Source organism: Carassius carassius, chromosome 9, assembly GCF_963082965.1.
Source record: "Carassius carassius chromosome 9, fCarCar2.1, whole genome shotgun sequence".
NCBI lineage: Eukaryota > Metazoa > Chordata > Actinopteri > Cypriniformes > Cyprinidae > Carassius > Carassius carassius.
In genome coordinates this window covers 26,271,403-26,293,395 of record NC_081763.1, presented here as the reverse complement: position 1 = coordinate 26,293,395, position 21,993 = coordinate 26,271,403, and the positions used below count along the sequence as shown (strand labels likewise).

Genomic DNA, 21,993 nt, shown 5'->3' with positions numbered 1-21,993 from the left:
TACATCTGTACATAAACACTTCAATAAAGCTACTGCTAAACAAAATAGGAGAAATGTATTTTAATATAAAAGCAAAATTGGAAGAGAAAAAGGACAAACGTAAAAAATAAATAAAAAAATCATTTTGGTTATTAAAAATACAGTATTTAGACCAGCAATTTGCACATTATAGTGTCAAGACAGGCAGTAGAGGTCATGCAAACATTAAAATAGTGCAAGACAGATATTACAGCAGTCCAACTATAGTAGGGAGGCAAAAGTATTGCTAGGTCAGGACATTATTTACATTCACAACCAAAATGGCAACATCTAAATCATTCTCCTTTTTCCAGTTTACATACTAGTGCATAATGTGGATAGTATACATTACATTACTGTGCATTTACAATAACATTAAAACACCTTCGTGTCAGAGTAGGATTTGGTGCAGCAGAGGCAGTGAAGACTCAAAGCAGTCAGTGCAGAACATTAGTGTGCTCTCTTGTTAGTGCAGTGTGAAACTTTTCCACAGTTAATAACTATATTAATGCCTTATGCTTCCTCCGTTACTTAAAGAGACACGCATCCAGAGAATGATCCAGCGATCTCTCCTATATACATTCTACAGTTCTGAAACAAATCCAGCTTCTTTTTTCTGGGGGGGGGTTTCTACATCACTGCTTTAGCCAAAAGCGGAATGAGTTTTAAAAACAGTTTGCGTAAATGAGGTGAAAGATTAAGCATGTCTTCTCTGTGTGAGTTAGTTTCTGGGCTCAGCCTGTCAGGGGGTAGTCTTCAAAAAGACATAGAGCTTTTACAAATGCTTTAATCCACAAGCAAGCAGATAAATCAAGCTGAACTACAAGTTTTTATGTGGCAACACATGTACACACACACAATTGTCTGGAAGGACTGTGGCTCACATTGTTGCCCTCTTTCCCACACTCACACAAGCGCACGAGACAGAGAAAGACAGCACAAACAAACAAACAAAAGGAGGAAATGAAGAGGAGCATCTGAATGCCCTGTGCTGGTTGGGACCTAAAATTACCTCCGATGTGGAGCAAGAGGCTCGTTTTTCTGATGACTACTTTGATTGGTTATGCTGCTGTGCCCATGAAGATCATAATGACTCTGTTTACAGCAGATAACATCTCAGAGTAAACAGACTAAAGCTCCTCCTCCGAGAGAGAGAGAGAGAGAGAGAGAGAGAGAGGCTCAGGAGGGCTTGTGCCCGAGAGAGGAATGTGGAGTGTGTGGTTGGGGGTGGGGTGGTGGGGGGGGTTTGAATGATGGGGCGGGAGATCATGTCTGGCTTTACATCCACCCGCGATCTGCTCCGTCACACCTCAGCACTCCACACGCCGAAAACTGGATCGACTGAGAGAATTCCTGTAAAGATGAGCAAGAACAGATCCATGATTCAGATACAACACTTCTGGTGAAATGTGGTTTAAAAAAACAAGTTACTTAACAAAATGCCTTTGTTTTATTTTCTTTTGCATTTATTATACCATATTTTATTTTCTGTTTTTAATTTTAATTGTATAATTATTATTTTTATTATAAAGAATTACATGTATGTATATTTATTTTATTAGATACATAATTAATTTTGATTGAATATACATATAACTTGATATTTTAATTAGCATTATTTAAAATTTTTTATAATATTAGGTGAACAGACACTTACAGATATGCTTTTTTTATTATTTGGTTAGTTATAAATAGTAGTAGTATTTATTAAATATAAATGCAACTGTATATTAGAATTTTTTTAAAAAAGTGAACAGACACCTTTTTATTAAATTTGATTTATTATACAATATATTTTATATTATTTTTATTATTATTAATAATAATACAAATAGTTAATATTTTGAATTTGAAATATTAAATGTTTATTATTTGTGCATTTAATTTATTATACATTTTAATACTTATTTACTGAATGTTCACTATGTTTACTGTATTAGCACTATGTAGTGTTTCTGTGGCTCAGTATTAGAGCATTAGAGTGGTAGCAGCGCAAGGTTGTGGAATTGATTCCCAGGGAGCACATGTTAGGTAAAAAATGTTAGCCTGAATGCATTGTAAGTCGCTTTGGATAAAAGCGTCTGCTAAATGCATAATTTAAATTTAAATTTAATTTAATATTAGTGCACAGTCTCAAACATAATGTTCATAAACTGTTGCATGCATGTTATACACAAAAAATGGAGACTGGCTGCTAACCAGGCTGTTATGACCTGTATATGATGGATTTCAGATGAACCCCACTTGAGGGGCTGGGGTCTGTATGAGTGAGGAGTGTGATGTTACCTCTGTGTTGGTGTGGTTGGCAGAGGCAGTGGTCTATAGAGTTGAGGGATTTTCCGGTTGATAAGAGGAAACAAGGCTTCTCTCAGTTTAATGTAGTTCCGCTCCAGCTCTCGGTGGTATTCCTTCTGATCTGGACCGATCAGAGACTTGTTCTTCCTAAGAGCATCCTCACACCTGAGTCAAGAACATTGCAGTTAGTAGGTTCAATGCAACTGTCAGTCCAAGAAAACGCTGTCCATTTTAATGAACTGCATAAAAGGCAAACCTTGATTGAATTGCATTGGCAGGATTTTTAATCAATGCTCTGATAAACAAATTAAAAGTAATAGCTACCTAAACGTTTCCAACTTAAAAAGTGAGCATGCTTGTGTGCAAGAAATGTGTGCATAAAGGTCACCCCACCTTTTAGTGAAGTCTTTGAAGCAGAGGCGCAGTTTATTGTGATGCCGGAAGAGTTTGGGGTCCTCGGGAATTTCAGACAGGAAGACCTGAGCCACCTCCAGCGGACCCTTTGTGACGACATGTATAGGTTAACATCCATAAACCGGCATACTGGAAAAAAACAAGTATTTCATCTAAATTTTACCTGATTAACAGTGGTGCCAACACAACCCTGAAGCACCATCTGGAGCATCTTTGGGTCAGCAGGGTCCTGATTGGTTGCGAAGGCCAGCTCCTGGGTTTTCTTCTGCATATCCTCAATCGCCACCTCCATCGGCATCAGAATGATCTGTAGAGAGAAGTAATTTTTTTTTCTTTTTGAAAATCTGTCTTGTGGCAATTTACCAATCTCCAAACTGAAAGTGTTTCACACCTCCTCTTTGTGGATGACGTTGATGCGGGTCTTGATGTAGGGGAAGGCGTGAGAGGTGGTGAGGATGGTCTTGCGCTTGTACTGCTCGTGCAGGTCACCGTGGGCCCGACCGTCCAGCGTGAACGGCGTACAGTACATGAATGTACGTAGGTTATAGTTCTTGTCAAAGTATGTGATGCGCTCCTTCAGCTCATAAGTATCGAAGAAGGGCTCCACGTATGTGATCTGTAGGTATGCCTGGGTATCAAAAACATACACAGCACTGTTCAATATGGAGAACATAGGTACAAAACTGCAGTTATAATGGTCAAAAAGAGTTTCAGACCTAAATATTCTAAACATGAATCAGTGTTGTTATTCTTAACTACAGCTATTAAAGATCTTTCACTAGTGGTAATTTCTGACCTTATTGGGGTCCAGTTTGTTCTTGTCAACAGGGTTGGAGTCCTTGATGATCACCACCACATCGTCACCAAATCTTTCAGAGTAAAACTCCTACAAAAGAAATGAGCATATACCTTACAAATGATCATATTAAAAGCATCATTTGAGATGCACAGAATCAACAGGTGAACAAACAATTTTTCAAAAAATAACATTTTTAGAAATGAAGTAAAACAGATTAATTAAAAAAAAATAAACATTAAAAATAAAAACTTGAAAATGTTCAATTAATATTTATAATTATAATAAATTATTTAAAAAAAATACTACTACTTATATTATTAAACATAATTACTACTTCTTAAAAATAATAATAGTTGTTATTATTATTGAAATAAAAATATTGTTATTATTATATTAGCACTCCAGACCAGAAACGTACCTCCAGTCTATGTGAGATCTCGGCTAGTTTGGTGATGGAAGGCTCTTTATAGACAAACTCCTGCTCATCCAGATCACCGAAGCGGCATCCATAAAAGCCCACACGGAAGTAGGTGCCAAACATCCTCTATGGCCTGACCATTTAAGACAGGAACAATTGAGATGCATGTAAGAAGAGAGAAGAGCATGGCATGTCACATAAAAGCCTAAATAACATCATTTTTTTTGTCTGTTTCAGCCACATCATGCCTAAGGGCACGACACTGATGGCATGGAGGATGGGTTTGTGGATCCGAATGCGTGCACATGTGCCTTAGGACAACACTGACTCGTGCCATTCTTGTGAAATGGCCTTACATAAATGTGTCAGAGACGGTGAACCTTACAGAGGGATGGAACAGCTTGAATTTCATGTTTGTTAACCAAGGTCATGTGCACTCACCAGGAAAACATCCAGAACGCACACGGGGAGACCGAAGGAGAAATAAAAAGAGATAAAGACCAGAGACAGTTAGTTTCTGTGTGGGAGAAAATTCCCTCTTATATAAACTGCAACATATGGTACTGATAAATACAGAAGCACAGTGTGATCGATCAGTGTACCTCCCATCCTGAGCTCTGTGTGCGGACACAGCAGGAGACACATCATCACCGACAAGACAGAGAAAAGACATCAGTCAAGCACACTATAGAATACTACACAAATCATTTAAAATGACCTTCATATAGCTACTAGAGCTGTGAAATACAATTCCTAGTTTGGTACAATAAACTATTATTAACTTAATACAATTCAAAAACAAACATACCTGCATAACATCATAAACCACAGAAACTGAGATTTACACAACTTATATAAAATGATAAAACTCACATATCAGCTTAATAAAGCATTATTTAGTTGGTCTGAATACAAACAGTAGATTTTAATTCATCTAAATTCACTCTTTGACAGCAGGGGGTGCTTGTGTAAAAGCAGAAATACAGCCGTTACCCCTGTATATAACGCATTGCCGCATTTATAAATGCTTTATTAGGCATCATACAGAGGTAAAATATTAAGCTTTCATAAAAGCCTCCCCGAAATAAAATTCCTCAGATTTGCACAAAGCACATGAATGGACTATTTCAATATCAGAAAGGTGAATTTCACTGAAAGGCAAAGAGTTTGCAAGTATTATGAAATGAATATTCCTAGGAAACTATCTATGATCCCATATTTAAAATCAGGATTGCAGAATTCTCCCACGAGCTATTCATGTTTAAAGTTGTGCTTACATTACGAAGCTGCTGATAAGATCAGGATATCCTGTATGTAACATGATTGATGGAGTGAAAAATAATTTTTTATAATGAATCAGCTCAATGATTTTTGTCCAGTTGCCCAGTTTCACCTAATGCAGAAACTTGTCTATATAAAATGTATTACTATTTCATTACTATTTACTACTGTGGTTATATAATGGACGAAGTATAGCAGGTTATAAGGGATTTATAATTTAAGAGTGTACAATGAATATAGCTAAAAATCTAATAGTCATTCAACAAATTGACTCCTTTAAACAGTGTAAGATTGTTTGGGATTTCTAGACACGTTCAGCTCTTTAACAAACTTCCCGTGTCAACAAACCTGATTGTATACTTTGTTGAAGGCATCCTGCAGTTTGCCGTGGACAGAAGCGAGCTTCTTAAAGTCTCTGTTGGCTTCGTGAATGGGACAAAGGATTTTGTAGACTTCATTTATGGCCTCGTACATGGCAGCCTGAAGGAGAGACAGAATCTACAGTCAACCTTCAGTTAATAGTTAATAATCCCATAAAAACGTGTGCCGCTGGCTTGGAATAGAGTCTAATCCCTTTGATGCACTCAGTGTCCATGACTGTGGGGGGAGTGATGTGAGCTCTCACCATGTTGAACGAAGCAGCTGCTTGCTCCAGAAGTCCCACGAGCCCAGACTCACTGAAGTACTTCCCTGAACAGATGCCCTCCTCCTCTGGGGACAGAATATCATCAGACACTGCGGACTCCTCCAGCACATTGGACGAAATACTCTGTGAAACAATCCACAAAATGTACCATCAATTCTTGTACATTTTTAACCAAATGAGCAAAGCGTCCAGTGAAAATATGCTTTACATTTGTATTTGAAATTCCTCTCAATATGTAAAATATTACTTACATATTAAACTTTTTTTAAAATGCATTAAAAATGTAAATATATTAAATTTTATATTAATTAATTAAAATGTTTAAAATTATTTAAAATGTATTAGTTAAAATGCGTAAAATTATTTTACGTAAAGTTTTCTAATAATTATTAGTATAAAAAATAAACTTACTGTAATGCTATATAAATTAAAGTTTTATTGAGTAAAATGAAAAAACACTTCATTTCAAACTTTACCAGACCTGACGGAAAAAAAAAAATTGTGGGAATGGTGATATGAAACAACCATTTTGTTGATACTATTTTTAATAGAATTATTTATATACTTTTATTATATTTTAAATGAGCTTTTCCTGTTGTATTATCATTATTGTAGTTTAAGTTTTAGTAATTTTCCTATGTGGTTTTTCATTTTCTTTTATATTCCTACACAGCTTTAATTCATTTCATGTTTAGTAAGATTAGTATTTCAAGTTAAACTTATAAATACAGGAAGTGTCCTCATAAACCATGTTTAATGTTTACACTGTAATACCCATGGCCATTGTACACATTTGTGTCCATAAACCATATATTCAAACACACACACACACACACACACACACACACACACACACACACACACACACACACACACACACACACACACACACACACACACAGGATTTACCTGGAACGACACGCATCCGATAGGGAGGTAGCGGCAATCTTCAAGCATGCTGAGGTACTCTGCCACCAGGGCGGCGCTATGCACCAGGCAGTGTGCTGCCTCCGCGTGGTTCCCTCTCTGGGAGTGCTTCCCTGCCATGTTCTGCAGCCACGTGAGTCTCAGATCGGGAGAGTTCTGATAGCCCTTAGCAATCCTACACACAGGGAAGAGTCATTTGTACATGTAGCACATGAGACACATTAAATGTCCTTTGGTTTTAATGATGACAAAGCACTGACCTGTACATGAGGTCTATAAGCATCTCTGGGTCCTGCTGGTGCTCCTTCATTTTCACAGTGTCAGTGAGAATCATGTGGAGATTGAAGACGAGATCCTGTACCTACAGAGATGACAGAAATGTGACTATAGTGTTATAGATTTTCTTACTATTTTGAATTCGATTTTATTTCTATATTTTCTATTTTCACTTGAATTTTAAAGTGTTTTAAGCATTTGTTGTGTGTCGTGTGGAAATGAAAAAAATGTGACTTGGCAAAATAGCTGAAATAAAAAAGTTGTTTTTTTGTATTTTGTTATTTCAGTTTTAACAATGTTTTATGGTTTTAGTTGTTGATAATAACCCTGAAGTGGCTTTACTTTAGCATAATCGTTAGCAGATATAAAGAATCTCTCTTTTTATCGATCTCTAAAAAGCACAGAGGGGGTGGGTTTTCATCCACTGTGGGATTCGAACCAACAACCTTTAAGCTACCAGCTCAGATCCAAGTGTTTGATACCTGCTCAGGGAATGGGGAATCTCTTAGCTCCAGGTCAGCCTCGGCGTATGTGAGAATAGTTTTTAAAGAGCGTCGCAGATGCTCTTCATTGAACTTCATCGAGGTTCCCACGAGTGAAGAAAGAGACATGGTGACTTGCATTTTCACACGGGCGAAATTCTACAGAACAGCAAAAAAGACACAGGATTTAGTTGATCAGATTTCTATTTATATGTGGAAAGTGAATCAAGGATAAGAGTTTAATGTGACTTTGTGCCTTACGTTGCCGATCTCAAAGTTCTGTCTCATGAGCAGGTAGAGGGAGGAGCTGGCGTGGCTACGTATGGAGCTGACGCTGCTGCTGCAGTGACGCAGTAAACGCAAACACAGATCGGCACAGAGCTCAGTGTCCTCCTCAAACAACATCTCAGGGAACTGCAGAAACACACGGGCAAAGCTTAGTTTCTTCAACAATTTCCTTTGTGAACTATGTAAAATATATACACAAAGCTGACCTGAACAACAAGGAAAGGTCTTAAAGTTTGTTTTATTTAATGAAGATTAGTTCAAATTCAAGTCTGCAAAATCTCAGTGTCACAATGTAAGGATGTTGTCTATATAGTGTTTTTAATTAGTGATGGAGCCAGTTTGTTTAATGGGCTTCTTCAGTTCAAAAGTTTTAGCTCAGTAATAAGTGAGAGTTAACATACACATATACATGTTGTTACAAAAGATTTATATTTCAAATAATACTGTTCTTTTGAACTATAGATTAAAAAAAAAATTGTTGATAAGAAATGTTTCTTGAGCAGCAAATAAGCATAATACAATGATTTCTGAAGGATCATGTGACACTGAAGATCGGAGGAATTATACTAAAAATTCAACTTTGCATCACAGGAATGAATTACATTTTAAAATATATTCAAATTTAAAAAGTTATTTTAAATTATAATATTTAACAATATCACTGTTTTTTTTAATCAAATAAATGCAGCCTTGGTGAGCAAAAGAGACTTCTTTCAAAAACATTTAAAAATCGATCGATCCCAAACATTTAAACAGTACTGTACATGTAATACAATTCAATGATTTGAAATAAGATCTAAACGAACACTTGTTTTATACATTTTACACACAATTTTAATGAACCTATTTTAGGCATGCATTGATGTGAAAATACTGGCTAACAACAATACGTTGAAAATTATTTTCATCAAATAACCAATAACCAATAAATATATAATGATGATAGATTATATAATGATGCAATTATATAGTTCTACACTATCATGTCAAATTACCCGAATGCAGTATAGGTTTTTCACCAATGTTCAGTACTCGGGGTTAGGGATGAACAAGCCCTGCTAACAACAGACACAAACCTTGTAGACCAAAGCTCTCTGAGTGCTGAAGCAGTGCTGCAGGAAGAGTGCGCTCTGGTTTCCTGCCATACTGTGGAGGAGGACTCTCAGCACACCAACCAACACACTCTCCTTCAGCTCTGACATCACCACCGTCTGATGCAAAAACACACACAAACACTTATGAACCATGTGAAAATCACTCATGTTGTAACCCGTGACATTTGTAGTAAATGCATTCAAATGAGAGGGACAAAGTCTACTATACTTTAACAATGATCTCCAGTGTGTCCAGGGCTATGAGAGCAGCTTCTGTCGCCAAGTTTCCATCCACTACTGACTCCTGCTCCACCTCTGCTTTGGTTCTGCACAGAGACAGTGTTTACAGTAAGCTATTCATACTGCCCATCACACACACGCACACAACTGTACATGTTCTGTGTGATTATGTGCTTCATTAAGTCAACGGACAGCTAGAGCAACATCATTTAGATTTCAGTGAAGGTGAACAGTAATGAAAAGATATTCAGTAAGAGAAGAGGAAAAAAGACACACTTGTCCACTCTGTCTGCGTTCTGTCTCCAGTGAGTTACGTTTTTCCTCCAGCGGACGTTCTCCTGACCTCCGTAAGGACTGCGTTCTGAGGAACAAACAGGAACAGAGGTGAATGACAAATTCAATGCTATCACATTTACTCGCACACATACCACCTGTTGTACCTCTGCAGCGACGGACCATCTCCTGCCTTGCTCCGATGGTGCCCAGTATGGCCTCCTCCAGACGGGCCTTCATATCCTGAGACTTTTTAAAGGTCAGACTGTTTATCCTCTGCAGGGCTTTCTTCCCCTGAGAAGAGACGCAATGAACAGGATGAACAAAAACATGTTAACATGCAACACAAAAATGCAAAATACAAAGTAAAACTTCCTGAATGTGTCAGAGGAATAGGTGTAACATGAGAAGCAACTTCCAAAACTTCATTTCCAAGTCATTTTTCTGAAGTCATGTCATAATTTTGAGCATATTTTTCTCTTCTGTTCAACCAAATATAGGTTTAAACTAGCACATGCACAACACAGCCTCTTTGAAAATAATTACATTGTGGAAAATAATAAAAAAAAATGTTGTGAGAAATTGTTTAATATACTGTGTTTTTCAAATTCTAAAACATTATTTATTTGATTAAATGTAATGTAATGCTTGCAAATAAAGATGCTATTATAAGTATAAATACTTCATAGTCCTGAAAATAGTCTTCAATTTGGATTTTCAATTTAAAATTCCCTGATTTTAAAAAAAGTGTTCGGAAGGATATGCATATCTTTTGGGAGAATATTCAAAGTGCAACATGATGTTTGATTGGCCTTCATTTTACTCTTATTGCTCCTTTGGTATTTAAGATAAAACAGGATCAATCCTACCATCTCAATGTGACTGGATGGGCCATGTATCTAAATATCAAAGAGTCATTACTTGAGAAGGGCATGTGGATGTACCTTGTATTCGAAACAGGACAGACAGAGATGAAGAAGATCAAGCAAGCGGTTGATTTGTGGCACAGACAGGTCTGAGATCCAGCGCTCCAACAGCCCTGCGTCTGCATTCTTCAACACCCACAGAAAACAAACCAGCAGCGTCCTGCTGCAATCTGCAGAGAGGGTGCTACACTGACGGCCCGCCTGACGAAAAAACAACACAAAAACACATTTACACTACACAAATACATTCATACAGAGAAAACACAACAAAGGCGACCCAATTAGACATCACATCCGGCAGCCTGTTTGGGACAGACATACACAGAGGACGTCCTTCCACACCCATATGTATAATAAACACGCATGATCCTCATTTCCCCAGCCATACACAAGCCATTAATATTCTCTAATAACCAGGAAACCCTGATGTACACCTTCAGAGCAGAGAATACACCCCTCTAGTGGTGGAGAGCAGTACTGCTGCCAACAGAATAAACAGGAGTGAATATGAAGAGCTCTTCTAGTGGTGCTATAAAGATAAAGCAGCTGTGATGAAAAATTCCAAAGTCCAAGCACTATCAAAAGAAAATTTCTGTTGTTAGCCGTTTTTTTTATTTTTTTTATTGAAATTACAATTTTTGTGAATAAATATAGCTTGTTTCTGAAAATCAAAAAAAAAAAAAGTTTAAAATTTTTATTTTTAGATAATTTTTTTAAATAAACAATTTTAATAATCAGGGGAATATGACCAGGCCATGTTGCAGGCCAGAACTGAACCTGTATTATCTGTATGAACACCAAGGATTAATATGAACAGGTCACTGCCACAGTTCTCAAAAATTTGGGCTCAGTTTTATTTTTGAAAGAAGTTAATACTTTTATTCAATAAGAATGCATTAAATTTACAAAAGTGACATTATGATGTTACAAAATATTTATATTTAGAATTAGTGCGGTTCTTTAACTTTCTATTGATTAAAAAAATGAGCAGCAAATCAGTCTATTAAAATGAGATCTGAAGGATCATGTGACACTGAAAGCTGAAGTAATGACGCTGAAAATCTCATTTAAAATGACATTTTACAATCTATTGAACCAGAAAATAGTTATTTGAAGTTGTGATAGTATTTCACAACATTACTCTATTTTTGTTCAAATAAATGCAGCCATAAGAGACTTCTTTCAAAAACAGTAACCTAAACATTACAGTTAAAAAAATGTAAAAATTCACATTTGTAACATGATTCACATTTGTACCATGAAATCGTGGTCCGAGAGCAGGTACTCACCACTGACGGCAGAGTGAAGGGGTTGGCTCTGGAGTGGGGCAGTGGTGAGCCAGCTATGGCCATGGCAACAGACTGGCTGATGGTGCCGTTGTCTGGGTCGTTATCGTCGATGAGCACCGAGGCGTGACGTACACGCTGAGGGGACGTGTCTAAGACACACAAAGGTGGAAAGATACAGATCTCGGCTGAAATGGGCCTTTTGTTCAGTTTTTAATGACTCTGTGGAGCTCTGACCTTTAAAAGACTATTCAACTCACAAACAAAAGAGTTTATATAAATAACCGAAGAGATAAGCAGTCTGCTCTATTGTGGGCGCTCGGCTCTCACTAACCGGTGAAGTCGTACAGCTGGGGCAGTGTCTCCATGATGATGGGGATGAGTGGCAGGTAGAGCTGGGCGATGTGCGAGCGGACCTGGGGGTCTGTGTAGCGGGGGTCCGCGTCGTGACTGCACAGCAGAGAATGCAGCGCACTAATGGCCTTCTTGTGTAGGAAGAACACACTGAGAAAGAGGTGTGAGAAGTGATTTCAAAGCTTTTATATGTGCTAATTTAAGGGTGAAATTTCAAACTAAATGGCTTCAAATATGGTAAAACATGCTAATACTTCAAAACCATATCATTAATTTGCATTTAGACAAAGCTGAACAAATATTTTCTTTGCAGAGAAATATTTGAAGGGTACATGCTATTGATTTAATTTAATACCATTAATATTCATATGAATATTTAACTTTTTAATCAATGGAGTGTCAGCATAACAATCAGCATACCTCCTTTATGGCTGGAATACACTAAAACAGATTTAATATGAACAGATTTTGAAACACTAGACATCATGCACTTGTCGACTTTGTAAATGGTTACAGAGAACAACTGAGCATCATACACAAAACGACTTTGCAAAGAACAAAATGTGTCCTAAAATGGTCTCAAAATATCAAACATGATTGATATCCTCCGACCGGATTAAATCATAGTCTGTTCATTATACACTTCGTGATTTTCTGTGAACTGCTCAAAATCTGCAGACTGACTTCGACTTTAAGCAAATAGCATCGACTCCGGATTGCAAAACGGGACAGTACACATTGGGCAAAACTCATGTACAGTAATGTATTTAAGCCTTTAACTATGGTATGTAAATTGGCAATGTAAACTATGAAACATTTGATTTCTAAAATGTTGGTAATTTTTTTTACAAACAGATTTGTTTAATTATGCATATTATAAATACATATCCTATATTTATTGACAATAAGATGAAAGAAATCAGCTACTGACATAAGCTGAAAATGTCTATATGTGTATCCCTTGTAAAACGCTTGAGTGTGCGAGCGTAGGAACGTATCTCACCCTTCTCCATCTGGCTCGAGGATGAGTGACAGTTCAGCCAACATCAGACCAGAAAGAAAATGCTGCTGGCGGAACGGCACCGACAGTTCAAACATGCTGACCAAACCCTGATCCTGAACATGGCAGGACAATGCTGAGCTCTACAAGACAACACAAAATTCATTCCACAAAATATTAAGCAGCACAACTATTTTTAACACTGATAATTTTCTTGAGCAGCAAATCAGCACATTAAAATGCATTTTGAAGGATTGTTTGACACTAAAGAGAGAGTTCGAGTGAGTGTGTGTGTACCTGAGAGGTGGTGGAGGATGTGGAGGGCGAGGGGGATGCAGGGGGACTGAGGGTGGCACAGGGCAGGTTCAGGGTGACGTAGTGCTCGTGACTGCAGACGATCCGTATGAAGTCCATCCTCAGCGCTGTCAGAGGGCTGGGGTTCTGTGCTGTATGGTGCTTATTAATCTAAAGACACAAATGCACTAAACTGTCATTTTTCATGTATCACTTTTCTAGGGTGAATTCACAGCTGTGCCTCATCTGCATGTGTCTTGTTCACTAAACCACTTGTAATCCATGCAAACCAGCAGACAGCAGAAAGTCATCATATGAAGACCAAATTCTGGAGAAAAGCATCATTACCAATCATATGTTCAGACTCCGCTATACTCAAGCACACTGGGAGCATTTTCAAATGTGTGCGTGTGTGTTTGTGTATGTACCTGTTTATAATATGAGCGGATGAGGTTGAAAACAAAGCCTCTGTCCAAGAGAGACAGCAGGTCATTAAGGAAAAAGGCCAGGCTGGTGTTTAACCTCTCTACTAGCTCGACATCCTGAAACGCACACAGATATTGGTTCAGACAAAGATAAGCATGCTTCCTGTAGATTCATAACAACAGTTAACAGTAATAAAACACAGATGCGTAGCAATAGGGCAAGCAAGGCAGGCATTTGCCTGGGGCCCTGGACAGCTGACCATTTGAACATGCAGATGTATTTTTCCATGTTATATTAATAATGACATTTCTGATTATTTTTACAGTTCCAGACAGCAGTATCAACTCAATTCTGTACCCGCTCGAAATCACCCGCTTTCAAACGATCCTGTGTGTTTTATGTGTGTGTGTGCTCGATTTTCGAATTACAAAACCAACAGTTTCTATTTACAATGTGTTTTGCAGCATTGAGTTTTGTAGCCAATCACAGGCATCTCTGCTGAAAGCAAAGGCCAATCTGAGGAGTTTACTGTAGGTTAGTCAGAATCCGCTCTGATCTCATTTTTGTTTTCGCAAGTTCATTTAGTTCTACACGCTCGCATATCTTCCTATTATAACAACAAAAAAATAAAGCATACAAGATGTAAATGAGATATTCATTGTGTACCGTATTTTTTGGACTATAAGTCGCACCTGACTATAAGTCACATCAGTCCAAAAATACGTCATGATGAGGAAAAAAACATATATAAGTCGCACTGGACTATAAGTCACATTTATTTAGAACCAAGAGAAAACATTACCATCTCCAGCCGCGAGAGGGCGCTCTGGGGTAGGCTACAGGAGCACTGAGCAGCACAGAGCGCCCTCTCGCGGCTGGAGACGGTAATGTTTTCTCTTGGTTCATGTCTCTTAGTTCATTTCTCGTGGTTCATGTCAAATTAATTTTGGTAAATAAGTCGCACCTGACTATAAGTCGCAGGACCAGCCAAACTATGAAAAAAAGTGTGGCTTATAGTCCGGAAAATACGGTAGTTAGTTATTGATTATTATAAAGAGTTTTCGCACGAGTAAGCTCGTACAGTTGCGCCATAATGGAAGCGCCCTTTGCTTGATGTCTCTTACATACTACATTCATAGTTTGAAGAAAAGTTTGAAAGGACCGTCAACATATACTGTTTCAGGAATTACAAACACGAGTATAAAAAATTATGCGAGTGAATCCACCAAATCTATCTGCTATTGACGGTGATAAGATAACTGTAGCAATGGACGTAATAAACTATCAGACAATCTGATGTCAAAACAGAGCTGTGCTTTAAGAGATGCAGAGTAAATTCAGAGTAACAAAACTACAGCAGCAACAAGTCTGTGTTGCCTTTGGCAGCTTTTACAGGTGAAAATACTCATCTTTGTCACCCATGATTTGTTTTTTTCATCCTGGGTACTGTGTCTTGCTGCCAGAATGGAGCCCACAAATCAATATAAATAAATATCATTACATTTACTTAAGTTTAAATAAGTTGAGTTAATATAATTAACTTATAAAACTAGTAAAGCTGATAAAAACATTAATTATATGTGTTTTAACTAATATTTGTATGTTGAATAAATATATATATACATACATACATACATACATTTATTTTTATTTATTTATATGTATATATGTATGTATGTATATATATATATATATATATATAGAGGTAATGAAGATATATTAACAAAATAATACTTTATAAGGGCCACATCTATACATTTTGCATGGGGCCCCCACTTCATCTTGGTTCGCCAGTAGAAACGGAGTAGAAACCATAAAATCTCAAACATTTAAATAAAAAAAAACAAAACAATTAATTTAAATATGGTCTGTGTTCCTCCAACAGTGAAAGGAGATCTGCTGCTCTTTTACCTTGTGATATCTGCTGGCTATGTCTGCACTGATAGCACACACTAAGGCAGCAATGTCATCCACAAAGCGGTCTGGGAAGCGCTGGCGTCGGGGCATGTCCAGCCGTGAGGACAGGAACAGATGATGGGACATGCTCTTCACCTGTTATCACACACACAAAAATAAGTGATAGCATCTGAAGCTTTGGTTCTGCCTTACAAAAGTCACCGAACACTAGGTTTTTCAAAACCTAAATATCTAGAAGTCATCAAAACAATTCAGTCAAAATTACTATATGTGAAACTATTAAAAGGACACTTCACCCCAAAATTAAAATTCTACAGTACTTGATTTTTTCATTTTTTTTTTAAATGACATGATCGTAAGTAAATGACAGCATTTTTTTTTTGGGTGAACTATACCTTTCAAAGACAATTAAAAGACCATTTAAATTATACAGAGCCCCGAATGTGACATGCAGGTAATATCAGTAAATCGTGTGCACAACATGATAAATTGTTCTCTCATTAGACTAAATTGTGAGTACAATTTACTAACTCATTACCTTGTTTCAAGTAAATCATATGCATGATTTAATAATTTGTTCCCTCAATATGAAAAAAAATGTGGCCATGATTTACTAAAATGAGGGAACTAATTATTTTATTGTGCAAACAATCTGATAAAATGAGGTAACAAATTAAGTTGTGTGCACAATTAGCAATTTTTTCCCCACCATGTCATGTGCGGGGCTCCATAATATTCAGTATTATTATCGATTGGACTGCACGAACACTGTCAGTTGAAAACTGAATAGAGCTGCAAAATGACACGAACTTTGCAACACTGATACTGAACTATATCAACATTGACTTGAGCTGAATAATGGCACGATTGTCTTTTGTAGCTGCCTTATATTTGACTTGAGTTCATGTCCTGCAATGAACTTTGCAACAGTGACACTGAACTAAACTAAGCTGAATAATGAAACCATTGTCCTCTGTAGAGCTGCTTTAAAGTTGAAATGATAGATTTTACAACACTTACATTTAGAACCTATTTTATTAATGTAAAGCTGCTCTGAAATAATCTGTATTGTATAGAGCTTGAGAAATAAATGCAACTTGAGTTCAGTTATTGATGTAAATGTAAAAGGTTGGAGGTCAACTGACCATGAGCTGGAAGAAGAACCAGGCCTGCTGCAGAGACGCCTCTCTCACATTACTGGAGCTCACCACCCACTGGAGAGCCAACTCTTCATGAAGTAACTGAACGCAGAGAGCATTATTACAAAATATACATAGAGAACACAAGCACACACACAATGAAGGCAGATTATGTTGAAATAATAGTGATATGTGAGCATGAACAAGGTAAAGTGGCTCAATGAATGGGTGAGTACCGTATTTTTCGGACTATAAGTCGCACCTGAGTATAAGTCGCTTCAGTCCAAAAATACGTCATGATGAAGAAAAAACATAAGTCGCACTGGACTATAAGTCGCATTTATTTAGAACCAAGAGAAAACATTACCATCTACAGCCGCGAGAGGGCGCTCTATGCTGCTCAGTGTAGGCTACAGGAGCACTGAGCAGCACAGAGCGCCCTCTCGCGGCTGTAGACGGTAATGTTTTCTCTTGGTTCATTTCTCTTGGTTCATGTCAAATTAGTTTTGATTAATAAGTCGCACCTGACTATAAGTCGCAGGACCAGCCAAACTATGAAAAAAAGTGTGACTTATAGTCTGGAAAATACGGTACATAAATGAGTGAATCAAGAAATGAATGAACTGAATAGGAGAGTGCACAAGTGAGTAAATGAGTATGTGCAATACCTTCTTGGCGATCTGCCTGGAGGGAGGACAGAGAATGGAGGCAGTCTCGATGAAGGCGGACATGCGATTACAGGCACGCTCACTGGCCTGCAAACCAGTGAGTGAGCACAGAACAATGGTGGTGATGGTTGGTGGTGATGATGATGACGAAAATGAAGGTGATGATGAAGAAAGGAAGAAAGAGAGAAAATGAGGGAAGAGGATGAGACAAAACCTGCTAGATACACCAACCCAGATCCTTTATCAAATTCAAAATAATCAAACGTTATCCATGCTATGTTAGGGATAATGTACAGTCAGTTGGTCATCAGTGCAAAATAAAACCCTGACAGGGTGACGGAGGTCTGTATAATCCCTAAGGAGGTTATTTTGTAGTTAACTGACTTATTACATGACCATGCACCAAATAAATTAAATAATGTAAGGGAGGATCTAAGCATACTGATGTGACACAGTAGAAGTTAACTGCATTGGGAGCAACACTGGATATGTAAACCTAGATTTTATTGTTCCATCACTGCAAAGGCAATTAATGCTGTTGGTATTGTTGGTAACTAGTCTTCAACTAAGTTTTCCTCTGACTGACAGGCAGGAAAAGTACAGCACACAAAGGAAAGATAGATGAGTTGGTTGATGAAGAGGAGGCGGCACACAACACACACCTTCTGCGCAAATGATCACGCATTCTCAGACATAAACACATATAAATAAGAATAAAGCCAAATGGACAGCAACAGTAGAGCTGGTAGAAGATTATGGAGTATGATTACAGAAGTAATACCAGAGTGAAGGCAATGAGAGTGTATAGGATGCTATGGTGTATGGCTGAAATACTGGGCCTTAACACTCAACAAAAAGTTGAGAATCAGGAGAATTAGGGTGTAGGAGACAGTAAAATAAATTTGGGTAGAGTTTAAGCGAATGACAAGTGATGTTGGGTTAAAGGTTTGAGACAGTGACAAGAAATAACAGGGTTAAAGTTTTGAGAGTTAGTAATGTTAGGTTAATTAGGACAATATCAAGTAATGTTACTGTTAAGTGTTTGGGACAGTAATAAGTAGTGTGGGGTGAAAGGTTTGAGACAGTAATAATAAAGCTTATGGTTAAACGTTTGAAATAGTAATAAGAAATGCTAGGGTTAAAGTTTTGAAACAGTAACTATGTTTGGATAAAAGATTTGAGACACTAAGAATTAATGTTAAAGGTTTAAGGCACTTATAACGAATGTTATGGTTAAAAGTTTGAGACAGTATTAAGTAATGATACTGTTAAAAGTATAAAATAATAAAAAGTTATGTAAGGGTTAAGAGTCTGAGACAGGTACATGCAATGTTAGGGTTAAATTAGACAGTAACAAGACATGTTAGGGTTAAAGGTTTGAGACAGTGATAATAAAGCTTATGGTTAAACGTTTGAGACAGTAACGAGTAATGTTAGGGGTTAAAGGTTTGATAAAGAAATGTGTAGTGTTAGGGTTAGGACAGTGATAAAGAATGTTATGATTAAAAGCTGGTTACAAGTATTACTTCTGTTAAAAGTTTGATAAAGAAACAAGTAATGATAGCGTTTAAGGTTTGATAAAGTATCAAGCAATGATAGGGTTAAAGGTTTGATAAAGTAACAAGCAATTATAGGGTTAAAGGTTTGATAAAGTAACAAGCAATGTTAGGGTTAAAGGTATGATAAAGTAACAAGCAATGATAGGGTTAAAGGTCTGATAAAGTATCAAGCAATGTTAGGGTTAAAGTTTTGACAAAGTATCAAGCAGTGATAGGGTTAAAGGTTTGATAAAGTATCAAGCAATGTTAGGGTTAAAGGTATGATAAAGTAACAAGCAATGTTAGGGTTAAAGGTATGATAAAGTAACAAGCAATGATAGGGTTAAAATGTTAGGGTTAAAGGTTTCATATTGTAACAAGCTGCAATAAGGCTAAGACTGTAACAGATCATGTTAGTAAAAGGTCATAATAGGTTGTAGAGTTTGAGATGTTAACAAATAATGTTATGGCTAAGGGTTGATGTTGGGTAAATGGGTCTTAAGAGGCAGTTACAGGTTATATTATGGTGTAGGGTTTGAGGCAGTAGGGAGGGACATTAGGGTGGAGTGTTTGACTGGCACCTGCTTGAGCTCACAGCTGGAGTTGGGGTTCCGACGGAGCACAGCCCTTGAGCCCCCTGGAGCGTAAGCAGAGTTTACCCAGGAATGTGAGCGGTCTATCCCCTGCTCATCCACCGACGACATAAACACACACCACAGAGCAACACAGGGGAGTGTAGAACAGCCACATACATGTGCCACAAGGAGGGAACAAAGTGCAGGAGGCAAGAAATAATTTAGAGGAGGGTGGGGGACAGGTCAGGGGCACAGTGAAGGAGGGGAGAGGGTAAGAACAGCAGTACCACAGCAAAAAAATAAGCACAATTATTAGCAGAGCAATCACCAGCTGTCACAGAAAACACCTCACAGTCAATCTGTGAGCCTGCAGCTCCGGCACACGACAGTAAGAGTTGTCTGGCAAATAACTACTTAACGATTTTCATTAATCAGTTAACCTATTATTTTCTCAATTAATCAAACAAAAGTGTATTTTTTTTCCCAGCAATCATTTTTTATTGAAATAGCTTTGTTTTGCGAAGCGATGTTACTGATAAGTTAATCAAATTTATTGTGATATATCATTATTTTTCAATTTTATTCTATTGAAAAGTTTCCCCCCAGATTATCACCAACAAAAGAGAAGACGGAAACTGACTGTTTAAAAGACAACAACAGCAACTATCACTCAAAGTGCTTCTTTTAATACTCTGTTCCTTGCAGCTGCCTAGTCAAGTAGAAACAACACTGGACAGAGTTGTCACACTGCAGTAACTTAAACAACCAATCAGAAGCTTGAGGTAGAGCCACCCACCTTGCTGCCTATGATCCTCTGCACCTCCTCGTCAGGGGTGGCTGGTGTTGAGGCCAGGTCAGGGTTGGAGTTACTAATGCTCTTGGAGCGGGACAAGAGCAGGCTGCTGGGTCTTGCCGTCGCCCTAGAGAACGTGGCATACTGGATGGGGAGATCATATGATGCAAGTCCCACTGAAGGAGGAAGTGGGATGCACTCAGTGTGTGAACTTAAATAACCATTCTGCTCTTGAGGTCAAATGAGAGGGTAAGTATAAATGTGAATGAAGCAGTTACTACAATACATAACCACTGAGCCCCAGAGAAATTAACCAGCACAGTTTAAAGGTTAAACAATGTTTAGAGTTTTAGCAATGGTTCAATAACTCAAAGGCACATGAAAGGGCATTTTTAAGACTTTAAAGTCAACCCCTAAAGTTTACATTTTATCATCATTTAGTCACTTCCAAATTATTCCAAAGACTGATTGTTTGACTTCTTCTATAAAGGATGTTTTGCATTTTGAATCTCTCAAATCTCACACTTTAACATGACATTGCAGTGAGCTGTATTTCTCACTCACCAGCAGGGGGAGATACAGGCTCTGTTGTGGGCAGGTGGAAGCAGTAGTGGATATAAGAGGAAAGCAGATTGTTGCGGCCATGATGGTCCTGGTTTCCCTCCAGGTTCTTATGGATCTGGTTTACCAGCAGGGCCATGGCTTCAAAAGCAGCACGGCCAAGATTTACTAGATTTGGAGGAAGGAGAGGAAATGGATTTAATAAGCAAACATCAAAAAAATGTGTGTGTAACAAGTAATATTAGTGGCCAGATCCAGTGTTGCTAACCAATCTGTCCTGCTATGACAGGAGGGTGTACGATAAGCAATATGAGCTTGCTCATAAGTTGATGCAGGAAGCGCACACAAGTGTCCAGCAGTGCCCCTTTCAGAGCCGCCATGCTGGCCTTCAGCTCCGCCTCCATGTTTGCCTCCGTGATTATAACATCCTTCAGCCGGAAAGGGAAGGAGTACTCTTCCAGAACATATACAAGTGTGAAGAACTTATCCAGGTGTGGATCCTACACACATTAAGTGAGAAATGTATATGAATGCAGTTTTCTAAAAATGTGTTTGATTATTTTTTTATCTGATTTTATTTTTCATTACCTGTGTGTGAACTGAGGAGGCTGCCTTCACCTCTACATTAAAAACTCCTTTATGGTTGTCCACCCATTTCATCCCTGGTAGCTGTACCTGAAACACACACACAGGCCACAACATATTCTCAGCGCATGTTCACATTCCTCAGATTTTACAGACAAGTTAATGTTGCAATTCATCTGGAAATGGACATTTTCCTAACTTTTCAACACTTTATATATTAAACAATTTCCAGATGTTGTATTACCACTGGAGCCTTGAATTCAGTTGTACATTCTGCAGATAACTTGCTTTAACTACACCAACAATTCTGTTATTATCTGTCACTTTTTATATGCCTTTTGTCACATGGAACACAAATGAAGGGAATAGTTGAAAAGTCAGAGCTGTTAAAAAAGCATAGTGATCTCTGATTGTCAAGTTAAGCAAGTTTTAAATGGCATAAGGTTAAAAATTTGATCCTGGGTTCCCTTTCATGCTGAA

The 21,993-nt window shown here is 37.7% G+C and overlaps 1 protein-coding gene across 5 annotated transcripts in view; it reads right to left on the bottom strand.

The window, feature by feature from the left end:
- Positions 1 to 645: 645 nt before the first annotated feature.
- Positions 646 to 21,993, bottom strand: part of LOC132149421 (dedicator of cytokinesis protein 7-like) — a 62,571-nt gene continuing 41,223 nt past the window's right edge. For 2 of the 5 annotated variants that reach the window (XM_059558639.1, XM_059558640.1), the window contains exons 19-50: positions 21,517 to 21,603; positions 21,197 to 21,428; positions 20,932 to 21,096; positions 20,371 to 20,543; positions 19,581 to 19,682; positions 17,462 to 17,548; positions 16,800 to 16,895; positions 15,649 to 15,789; positions 13,740 to 13,853; positions 13,315 to 13,482; positions 13,021 to 13,160; positions 11,998 to 12,167; positions 11,667 to 11,815; positions 10,396 to 10,578; positions 9,619 to 9,745; positions 9,455 to 9,539; positions 9,168 to 9,264; positions 8,921 to 9,055; positions 7,818 to 7,970; positions 7,557 to 7,715; positions 7,059 to 7,159; positions 6,781 to 6,973; positions 5,851 to 5,994; positions 5,574 to 5,705; positions 4,547 to 4,561; positions 3,945 to 4,070; positions 3,524 to 3,613; positions 3,119 to 3,355; positions 2,891 to 3,034; positions 2,707 to 2,813; positions 2,305 to 2,478; positions 646 to 1,371 (exon numbers count right to left, since the gene is read on the bottom strand). In XM_059558639.1, coding sequence (XP_059414622.1) covers positions 1,329 to 1,371; positions 2,305 to 2,478; positions 2,707 to 2,813; positions 2,891 to 3,034; positions 3,119 to 3,355; positions 3,524 to 3,613; positions 3,945 to 4,070; positions 4,547 to 4,561; positions 5,574 to 5,705; positions 5,851 to 5,994; positions 6,781 to 6,973; positions 7,059 to 7,159; positions 7,557 to 7,715; positions 7,818 to 7,970; positions 8,921 to 9,055; positions 9,168 to 9,264; positions 9,455 to 9,539; positions 9,619 to 9,745; positions 10,396 to 10,578; positions 11,667 to 11,815; positions 11,998 to 12,167; positions 13,021 to 13,160; positions 13,315 to 13,482; positions 13,740 to 13,853; positions 15,649 to 15,789; positions 16,800 to 16,895; positions 17,462 to 17,548; positions 19,581 to 19,682; positions 20,371 to 20,543; positions 20,932 to 21,096; positions 21,197 to 21,428; positions 21,517 to 21,603 — 4,269 coding nt within the window. In that variant the 3' untranslated portion in view covers positions 646 to 1,328. Of the gene's footprint in view, positions 1,372 to 2,304; positions 2,479 to 2,706; positions 2,814 to 2,890; positions 3,035 to 3,118; positions 3,356 to 3,523; positions 3,614 to 3,944; positions 4,071 to 4,546; positions 4,562 to 5,556; positions 5,706 to 5,850; positions 5,995 to 6,780; positions 6,974 to 7,058; positions 7,160 to 7,556; positions 7,716 to 7,817; positions 7,971 to 8,920; positions 9,056 to 9,167; positions 9,265 to 9,454; positions 9,540 to 9,618; positions 9,746 to 10,395; positions 10,579 to 11,666; positions 11,816 to 11,997; positions 12,168 to 13,020; positions 13,161 to 13,314; positions 13,483 to 13,739; positions 13,854 to 15,648; positions 15,790 to 16,799; positions 16,896 to 17,461; positions 17,549 to 19,580; positions 19,683 to 20,370; positions 20,544 to 20,931; positions 21,097 to 21,196; positions 21,429 to 21,516; positions 21,604 to 21,993 lie in introns of those variants that run through there. The other 3 variants (XM_059558641.1, XM_059558643.1, XM_059558642.1) reach the window with 2 other exon arrangements.